The sequence below is a fragment of the Bison bison genome, unplaced genomic scaffold (genome assembly GCF_000754665.1).
Source record: "Bison bison bison isolate TAMUID 2011002044 unplaced genomic scaffold, Bison_UMD1.0 scf7180017864516, whole genome shotgun sequence".
In the NCBI taxonomy this organism is placed as follows: Eukaryota; Metazoa; Chordata; class Mammalia; order Artiodactyla; family Bovidae; genus Bison; species Bison bison.
Genome location: NW_011495069.1, coordinates 5,973,580 through 5,984,219, shown reverse-complemented (window position 1 = coordinate 5,984,219; position 10,640 = coordinate 5,973,580). Strand labels below are relative to the sequence as shown.

General features: G+C 35.6%; 1 protein-coding gene across 4 annotated transcripts in view; it reads left to right on the top strand.

Annotated features, from left to right (window-relative positions):
• Positions 1-10,640, top strand: part of HNRNPR (heterogeneous nuclear ribonucleoprotein R) — a 32,803-nt gene that overhangs the window by 19,261 nt on the left and 2,902 nt on the right. For 2 of the 4 annotated variants that reach the window (XM_010830025.1, XM_010830027.1), the window contains 4 exons: positions 2,558-2,734; positions 4,293-4,428; positions 5,868-6,073; positions 9,664-9,813. In XM_010830025.1, the coding sequence (XP_010828327.1) occupies positions 2,558-2,734; positions 4,293-4,428; positions 5,868-6,073; positions 9,664-9,813 (669 nt within the window). Of the gene's footprint in view, positions 1-2,557; positions 2,735-4,292; positions 4,429-5,858; positions 6,074-9,663; positions 9,814-10,640 lie in introns of all 4 variants that reach the window. The other 2 variants (XM_010830026.1, XM_010830024.1) reach the window with 1 other exon arrangement.

Here is a 10,640-nt window from a genome sequence, read left to right as displayed (position 1 = left end):
GAGTCCCTTGGACTGCAAGGAGATCCAACTAGTCCATCCTAAAGGAGATCAGTCCTGAGTGTTCTTTGGAAGGACTGATGTTGAAGCTGAAACTCCAATACTTTGGCTACCTGATGTGAAGAACTGAGTCATTGGAAAAGACCCTGATGCTGGGAAAAATTGAAGGCAGGAGGAGAAGAGGACGCCAGAGGATGAGATGGTTGGATGGCATCACCAACTCAATGGACGTGAGTTTGGGTAAACTCCAGGAGTTGGTGATGAACAGGGAGGCCTGGTGTGCTGCGACCATGGGGTCGCAAAGAGTCAGACTCAACTGAGAGACTGAACTGAAAATTTACGGGAAGAGAAGTTTCAGAAGGTAGCATCACTAGTGTTAATGCTTGTTGAGAAGGCAAGGATGATGATGAGATTGAGGAAGGGAAGACTTTTTAATTTGGTCCTTAAAAGTCCATTAATGACATTTGGGTGTACAATTTAGTGTTGGAAGAAACTAGTTTTTAGAGAGTTTAAAAGCATATGGGAGGGAAGCTGCAAGAGAGAGCGTGCATATGTGTACTCACAGCTGATTCACATTGTTCCATAGCAGAAATCAACACAACGTTGTAAAGCATTTATCCTCCAATTAAAAAAAAAATGGAAAGAAACTGATACCAAAAAAATGTAAGAAAGAAATAGAAATGGAACTTGATCATGACTACATGATAGAACAATTAAAAAAAGCATAGATGCAAGTGCTTTTCAGAGTGAGCTTTCATTAGAAAGGGTTCTGTAGGGATGTCACTGAGATGATTGCCGATCTGTTACTTATGCCTTTCTTAGCTGCCCGGTATTAAGCATACAGTAGATGTGTTGAAAAGAATAACTGCATGAGTGAAAGCAAACAGGTAAGGGCCAGATGTTTAAAGCATTTAAAAATGAAAGGAACAATAACAGGCTAAAGAAGGGGTTTTTGTTATGGGAGATCTGGCATGTTTAAAGATGGAAGAACTGTGGGAAGGAAAGAATGTACTGAACAAGATAGGACAGTTGAAGAGATAAAGGTTTAAAATTATTTCCAGAAGAAGGTAGTAAGAAGAAATGGGCTTATTTATTAGGGTTAAGGAGCTACTCTTGTTTTGGAAAAGAGGTACATTTTTTTCTCTGAGGTATAAAGGAAGGAAGTGAAAAGAAATGTTGAGAAAAGTTTTTAAGGCTAAGAGGAAAGAATGTTAGGAAAACCAATGACTTTTCAGGCGACCCTCTTAGAATGAGATTTCATGAATGAGGATTGGAGATTTTAAGGAATTAGAAAAATTAGAATAACTGTTGTGTAAGAATCTTGCTAGAGATTCAGAAGACCACCTCAGATTTTACCAGATAGCAGTGAAAGTGAACCTGATTATTTTGAAAAGGATTGTCTTAAAATACCACAGCTCTTACAGAATTTAACACCAGAAACTTAATCTCCAATAATTTGGCATCTTTTGGATTGCTGGTATTACTTCATTAGTGTTAGTATTAGTCACTCAGCCATATCCAACTCTTTGTGATCCCATGGTCTATAGCCTGGCAGGCTCCTCTGTCCATAGAATTCTCCAGGCAAGAATACTGGAGTGGGTAACCATTCCCTTCTCCAGGGGATCTTCCCAGCCCAGGGATAGAACCCAGGTGTCCCGCGTTGCAGGCACATTCTCTACTGTCTGAGTTTCAAGGGAAGCTCATTACTTCATTTCAGTTCAGTCACGTCACTCAGTCGTGTCCGACTCTTTGCGACCCCATGGACTGCAGCACGCCAGGCTTCCCTGTCCATCACCAACTCCTGGAGCTTACTCAGACTCATGTCCATCAAGTCGGTGATGCCATCCAACAAAATCTTCAAATTATGATGATTTTTTTTCATATCTTAAAATGTAATATTCTGATAGAGAAAGGAATTCTGATGAAAGAAAAATTAAAGCAGTGGAGTTTTAAGTAGTAAAGATTTTAGAGTTGAGAAAATTTGAAAGAGACCTCATCGATATTTTATTCAGTTTTTTTTTTTTAATTTAACTTTTATTGTAACTTTACTGAATTGGCATGTTACTGTAGTGAAAATGGAAGTGTTACTCGCCTAGTCATGGACGACTCTTTGCGACCCCGTAGGCTGTGGCCCACCAGACTTCTCTGTCCATGGAATTCCCCAGGCAGGAATACTGGAGTGGGTTGCCATTCCCTTCTCCATATTCAAGTATGGTTTTTCTAAAAATGCAGATGTATTTCAACGAATATTTATATAGGCCTTTTATTTTTTGTGAGAAAAGGACAGATTACAAAAATTTAAGATTTAGAGTTATTACTACAAATTTTGAGCGCTTACTGTTAATCAGTTTCCATTTTTCAGTATAGAATATTGTTCTGTATTGATGCCCTGAAAGTCATTATAATGAAAAACTAGGGTTAACTTTGTAAGATTCAACTTGCCCCGATTTTTCCTTAACCATCTTTGTGTCCCCACCCCCTAAAAAAGGCACCTAGGCTTTGTGGCTCTAAAATCAAATGCTTGTTACATTGGGATTCTAACACACAGGTTTTATTTCAGGTCTTTGTAGGTAAAATACCAAGAGATTTATACGAGGATGAATTGGTGCCCCTTTTTGAAAAGGCTGGTCCCATTTGGGATCTGCGTCTTATGATGGATCCACTGTCTGGTCAGAACAGAGGGTATGCATTTATCACCTTCTGTGGAAAGGAAGCTGCACAGGAAGCTGTTAAACTGGTATGTGATAAACAGAACAAATACCCATTGTCTAGCAAGTCATTTGAGAGAAACACGTCAAGTAAAAACATTTGCAGTTAACGTTGTTTCATTTACTTTAAAAGTTTTATATTGACTGAGTTAGTATGTGTCTGGTGGCTATTTTTTCATATTATGAAAGTAAAAAATAAAATACCCCAGAAGTAAGATGATAGTCTCCCATAATTCTAAGAAGTTATTTATTACAGCAGTTAGTATCTAAAGTTTCATTTGAATATTTGGTTTTTGCAGTTCTCCCTTTTGATCTTAGAAATGTCAGTTCTTGCTGTTAAACTTTAGAGTAAAGTTCTTAAAGTGTGATGAAGTCTGGAATGGGTTCTGGGGAATATAACTGGGCTCCTTGACTTTTAGGACACAATTTGGGAAATGATTGTGAATCTCTTTGTTTTTATCATAACCTAATCATACAATTTATTTTCTAAGTATATTCTCGTTCTTTTCTTTTTGTTTCCAAACTCTCCAGTTCTCTTTGTCTTTAATCTTTCTCTTTTTCTATTACTTGATAACCAGTCTTCTAGGAATCTCCTTTCTTTAGGGCCTTTTACCCTTTGTACTTATTTCAGAGTAGTACACAAATTAAGTATGGCTTCACTCCTACTGTGTTAAGATACAGTCATCTCAGTAACTCAGAATAGCAGTGTCATTGGTTTCTGGGGATACTCTTGCCAGACAGCTGAAGGCCTCAGTCTAGTTCTAGTTCTTTTAGAATGGTAACCTCTTTCACCAAAGCTTTTCATTTCATTAGTTGCCTCTAAATTTGTTCTACTTCTAACTTGACCCAGATTTTTGTTTTTATTATGGACCTTTTTCCTTCCAGTTTCTTTATTTAGTACTGAGAAGTTTTTAAAGCTTTATTTCCTTGCTTCTGGCAACATATGGATGATTTTTATTTTAATTACATATTTGTTTTGTAAACTAATTGGTAAGTAATGTTAATGCATAAACAGCTCAAGTTTACCTAGGAAATCATCACCATAACCATTTAAATAAAACACTTTATTCCTATGATTTAATACAATTTTGAAAGTATTATGTTTAATATGAAGTTTAAAATTTTTAAATTCTGTTTTATGTAAAAGGTGAAATTCTTCTACTTTTCTTTGCATTGATTAAACATAGTTGTTATTCTTTACATATTGTTGTTTTCCTGAGACTTATCTATATCTCATTTCATCTCCAAGGGCTCTGAATTACCAGTCTCAGGTATTTTTTCTAAAATTCTCTGGTTAAAAATCTTGAGATTGATAATATTGAAATAAATCAAATCTTTTCAAAGGTAGAGTGAATAACTTTGATTCATTTATATTTGATAGAGCAGTGAAGGTTAATGAAACCAAACTAAAACAGAGGCTGTAAAAGTTTAAAATAACACATTTTATATTATGGCAAGCATGAGGGAACTTGGTGAATTCATGAAGCAGGGAGTGTTTGACCTTGAATTGTTTGGTTTTTTAGACTGAGGTCAGTTGTTCTGAGTTTGGGGTGGTTGTGGGGTGTCTGGTTCTGTTCTTCCTTTCAGTGTGACAGCTATGAAATCCGCCCCGGTAAACACCTTGGAGTGTGCATTTCTGTGGCAAACAACAGGCTTTTTGTTGGATCAATTCCGAAGAATAAGACTAAAGAAAACATTCTGGAAGAATTCAGTAAAGTCACAGGTAAAACAAAAATGTATTTAGAAAGTAGTTTTGGGAAATCTATGGTATACTATAAGTGCAAAAAAAGAGGTATATCTTAATCTAAGAATTTCCGCATCTACTGAGTGTCTAAATTTCCTCCTTTCTGTTCTTTTAGTGGTTTGGACTAAACAACTTCTCTTGTAGCCTCAAGTTCTTGGAATGTCCTCTTCGCTTCTTTTCCTTAATTGAACCATAACTTTTGACACCACCTTTGCCCTGTAGCTCTCAAGTGAAGGCTTTCTCCCCATCTGGTGTTCAGTGCACTCTAAGACCAAGGGGACGAGAGCGCTTCTCCTCCTCTCCTTCTTCCTCTTACCTTGTCTGCTTCAGATTTTTCCACATTTCCAATCCTAAATCCGTGGAATTGATTGGAGAAGAAAATTTTAGATCACAGATCTATCTATCTATATATATCTATATCTATATATTTGTATGTAACAAAATTTAGCAGAATTAATTTTCACTTACCAAATATGATTTAATCATACACATTCCATTTCATTTTTTAAAATGCTGATGGAGACCCACTAATGGTAGCTGCATTGTAAAAGACAACTTTTAGACCATTGCTTCTTCGTCCTGTATAAAAACCACTATTTCTTTACATTTTTGTTGTCCAGACATATTACAGACAAACAGTCCTTTCCCCTTCCTTCAAGCTGTTATCTGTTGCTCTTCTGGTTTCAGTCTTGTGTTAATTGAAGATTGCTTCTGGCTCATAGTCTTTCTCTTCGGTCCTGAATTAACTTGTTAGTACTTTCAACATCTATGTGGATGAACCATCCAATACCGTAATCTCCTAGTTTTATGACTGCCTCATCTCTGGTCCTTTACTTCCGCTCTACCACATCCAAATCACATTCTGGATATTGCTGCTAGAAATAAAATCTAATTACTCTTAAGGATTTGGATAATATGTGGAAAGGTGAGGGTACAGGACTAAGATCAGAGGTACCTTTTAACCAGTTACTTATTTATTACTTGGTAAAAATAGTAACTTTTAAAAACTTAAGAGTCAAGGATGATTTTTGGTTATAATTAGTTGTTGCGTGTTCTCTTGAATTTATATTTGGTTTTTAAGTTCCTTGGTAGTATTTTCATAAGTTTTAGTAAGGTCATGTTAGGTCAAACACTCTTTAAAACATTGTAAAATAGAATGTTATAGGTCAGAATACAGTAGTTGGACTTACTGTCTATGACTGTACTTTCAGGGCCCCTAAAATTCAAAGGAACATAACATATCATCCATAGCTCCATATCTAATAATTCTGATTTAGTTGTCTAGCTGGATAATTAGCAGATCATTATGAGGCTTCTTCAATTACTTTTTGCTCTTCGGCAAGTGGATTTAGGTCTACCTAAGCGCTAAATGTGTGGTGGATGCTTTTGGCTTATATATCTGGCTGTTGGTTTAACAGAGGGTTTGGTGGACGTTATTCTCTATCATCAACCCGATGACAAAAAGAAGAATCGGGGGTTCTGCTTCCTTGAGTATGAGGATCACAAGTCCGCAGCACAAGCCAGACGCCGGCTGATGAGTGGAAAAGTGAAAGTGTGGGGGAATGTAGTTACAGTTGAATGGGCTGACCCTGTGGAAGAACCAGATCCAGAAGTCATGGCGAAGGTAAATGCAGTATCTTGTGTTGGGGGTGCGGTTATCATTTACTTTTTGTACTTAGAATATAAGCTTGAATATTTCAAATTTTACAGTAAATACAAATTGTAGCTCTTGATCTTAACTGTTTAAGCAAAAACCTGCTTTAGCACCAATTTAACAGCCTGTCCTGGTATCCAGGAATTTCCATTGACCATTTCTTTTTCTGCAGATAAATGTGTAAAAAGAACTGAAGTTAAATCCCCCTTCAATGATGTGTTTCTATGCCTACTGAGAGTTTGATTAGTGCTTGGCACTGTCAAAGATACAAAGATAAAAATGTTAAGAAAAGAAAAAAAAACAAGGTCTTATGGAATAAAGAGAGAAGTAATGTTTTGGAGATTATGAATTATAATTTTCATTGACCATACTATGACTATGAATTAAATTTTATTTAGATTTAGTGTCTTTTTTAATGGATCAAGTTTCCTTATAGTATTGTCTCCATGAAGAAAGGTGAAGGGTTATCATGTTTGCTCTTATGCATGGCAAGTCCTGTAGTGGACTTTCACTTTCTTCCTAAGCCCTATACTTTCATTGCCGGGATCTTGGCCTGGTAAAGGATGGTTCCGTGAGTCCTGGTTCTTAGGCTTTCCTCTGGGTGATTCCTGGGGGTGAAGGGGCATATCTGAGTTGCATCTCTGTTGGCTTTTAGTGAATTTTTGATTATTTTGGTGTATGTCTCTTGACCTCTTGGGGGCCACAACTCTGTGGATGACCATAAATGAATGGTTGGGTTATTCTGGATTGAAAAGTCTTTTCTGCAAGCTTCTTCAGAATCTGAGGTGACAGTCCTCACTGTTGATTAATTTGGAGGAGGGACCTGGTTTATACTAACATGATAAAAGCTTTTGTAAGCAAAAACATTTTTGGATTATACAAAGATCCACTGAGAATGAACCAGAGAGACTCAGATGTGTTGCACACTTCTATATTCCTAGAGTAGATAGGAGTCAAGGGAAGGAGCTAGAAATCTGAAGAGCCCTGATTATTTTTGTTTATTACTAGCTTGATTTTAATTCCACTTGTTTCTTCTAATGCAGTTGTGACTTTGAGCAAACCTTCTGAATTTGGATGTTGTCTATTTTATTGGAGTTGGATAAATCTCTTTATAAGATCTCTTACAACTTTGAATCTGTCTTGTAGAAACTGACTATAGCCTGTATTGCATTTTCTAAAATATTTTAAAAATAGTATTACGGATTGAGGGGGCATTTTTTATTTTATATTAGGTTATAGTTGAGTTATAACATTGTGTTAGTTTCAGTTGTACATACAGGTGTCTTTCTTTTTCCTACTGAGTGCTTTAAACATTATTTCAACTGGTAATTTTTATATAGGATACTTTGGTTTCATCTCAGAAAAGAAAAAAGATCTATGTTGAGTTTCAAAAAAGAAGATAAATAAAGTAATGGAGGCCTGTCTGATGTAGAAATAGATGTCAATATGACAACATTGAGGAAATTAAAGGGGTTAAAGATAGAGGTGGAAGACTTTTCCCCCCTTGAATTTGTGTCTTCCCCAAATCCTCTTTACTTAGTCCTTTATCTAAGGCAACAATTTGTTTGGTAGGTATGTTAATTTTTTTGTCTAAACAAGTAATGTATTTCCTTAGTTCACAAATCAAAATTATATAGAAAAGTATAGCCAAGGAATTCCCATTTCTACCTCTAGCTCCAACTGCTGTTTCCTCCTTGTCCCTTGTAGATATCCAGTGTTAGTGGTCTCTGGTTTATCCTTGTAGTGCTTAGCAGGCAAATATAATTACATATTCTTTCCTTCCCTACTTCTGACACAAATGGTTACTGGTAGCTATATTAATGAATTATGTTTTTTTTATTCACTGTCATATTTCATCTCATCTCGTATTTTAGCTCTAAGGAAGTATACCATTATTTTATGTATCGCTAAGAAATTGTAAAATGCTGCCAATTAAACTATGACAAGTGCTTGTCTGTCACATTGACTTAAATTGGATCCCTATTTTGGAGGTATAAAATGGGGGAAAAAATCTTAACAATGGTGTATCCTCACATTGTTTTTTTTAATATCAGCTCCTAATTTTTTATGATATGTACTTTTTCATTCTGTAGGTGTGCCATAGTATATTCAACTAGCTGGACATTGGATGTTTCTAATCTTTTGTTGTTATAATACTGTAATGAGTAAGCTTATATCATTTCAGTTAATATAAGTACAGACATATCTATAGGATAGATTTGTGGGTCAAAGGGTAAATGCATCTGTAATTATTAAGGTACTGACCATATTTTCTGTAGGAGGTGCACTTGTATTCTGTTCTCCACAAGCAGAATACAGCAGGATGTTCCTTCCTATCCTTGTTAAAAGAGGATAGGCTCAAACTTGGTTTTGCCAAATTTCATAACAAGTGGTATCTCATAGCTCTTTTATGATTTGTCTCTCTTTACTGTACATGCCTGAATTTACATTTCTTATGCATCTAAGGACTATTTGTTTCTTTGTATGAACCATGTATTCATGAATTTTGCCTATCTTTCCATTCATTTGTTTTTCTGTTGATCTTTTTCTTATTTTGTAGAGTTCTGATATAAAAGACAGGTTAACTGTTTGTGATGCTTTTTTTTTTTTTTTATTTTACTTACGGTATTTTCTACCACATGGAAATCTTTTTTTTTAGTAGTTGAATTTTTCAGTCCTTCATATAGATTTTAAATTAACAAAACCTTCTCCAGTGCAGTGTTACATAATTATTTTCTTATTTTCTTCTAATACTTTAAACATCCCCCTCCTTTTAAATTTTCCATCTATTTGGACTTTATCCTAGTATATAGTATGGGGTATGAGTCCACTTTTCGTCGTTATTCAGATCAACACTGCACTGATTAAATGATTTAAGCAATGAATTGATAGTTTGTTTTATCTAGTAGGACTAGTCTCTAAATTTTATTCTTATTTTTTCCCTGGCTACTACTGCTTGTTTATTTTTTCATATGAACTTTAGAATCATGAGCTCATCCAGTTCTTGGGTTGGGAAGGAGGGACAAAAAAACTTGTTTCGGGGGGACTTATGAACCATGTTGGGCTTGCCAGGTGGCTCAGAGGTAAAGAATCCACCTGCCAGTGCAGGAGACCTGGGTTCGATCCCTGGGTCAGGAATATCCCTTGGAGAAGGAAATGGCAACCCACTCCAGTCTTCTTGCCCGGGAAATCCCATGGACAGGGGAACCTGGTGGGCTTCAGTCCACAGGATCACAAGAGTTGGACAAGACTTAACAGCTAAACAACAACAAAGGGACCCTATTAAATTAGTAAAGTAACTTAGTAATAATTTTATTTTGGTCCTTTGAAGGTCCTGTTCACAGTATTAGGCACTGTAATAACATGGCAGGAAAAGAAACTGATAATTTATATACATTGGTAACAATTATTTTCTCAGTTTTCATACCTTCTATGGTAGCACCTTTAGCACTTAATTGTTTTTGAGAAGAACACCTACGCCATGAAAATAGGAAGAAATACTTTAGGACTTCAGCTAAAATTAAGTAGCCAATGCCAGTTTTGTATGTTTGTTATATTAGGTGAAAGTTTTATTTGTGAGAAACTTGGCTACTACAGTGACAGAAGAAATATTGGAAAAGTCATTTTCTGAATTTGGAAAACTTGAAAGAGTGAAGAAGTTGAAAGATTATGCATTTGTTCATTTCGAAGACAGAGGAGCAGCTGTTAAGGTAGAAATTTTGATATTTTGTTTCTTGATATGTGAATTTTGTTGTTGAAACTTGCTAGAACACACAAAGTGACTTTATAAACAAATGAAATTGGTTTTCAGCTTTTACCGAACTCTGGAGCTTTCTTTTAATAATCTCTGTGAAGTGGTAGTAATGTAAGACTCTATATTTCAAAGCCTGATTATTATTAACTGAGTTTGTGACCTCAGGCAAGTTACTTTTAATCTCTGTATTATTTTTGTAAGCCTAAGCTTTGATAGCATGATACCTTGAAAATGTTAACAAGGAATAGTAATTAGCTTCCATAAATACCAAAATGATAGTGAATACATTGTAACTACTTTAGTTACTTGTTTAAGAACCTATGAGTGGAGCTGAGTAGTGTACATGGCTTCATATCTAGTACAGTGTAATTCAGTGGGTGTGTTCTGAGGGAATGGTTAGTTCTTCATAGTCTTGCCTTTCTTTGGTTCTCACAGTTTCAATAGTTGTTAGAAATATTTCTTGCATATAATAGTTAATTTGCTTGTTGATGATAGTATTTGAAAAGTATGAAAAACAGTATTTTCATATAGTGTCTAGAACATATAACCTGAGTACTCTGCTGCTTTCCGTTGATAGTGGATCAATATCATCTTTAATGGCTGAAATTTTCAGTTTCTTCCTCTTGTCCCTCTCTCCCTTCTGGAGAAAAGGGGAGGGGAGGGGCTGACAAAACAAAACACAGGGCAAAAATAAAAGATTTTTTATATAATTGGGGAGATAGATCTAAAACCCTTGGTGACTCAGGCCTGGTTCTTTTTTTGCATGTTTTGTCAGTAAAGCGG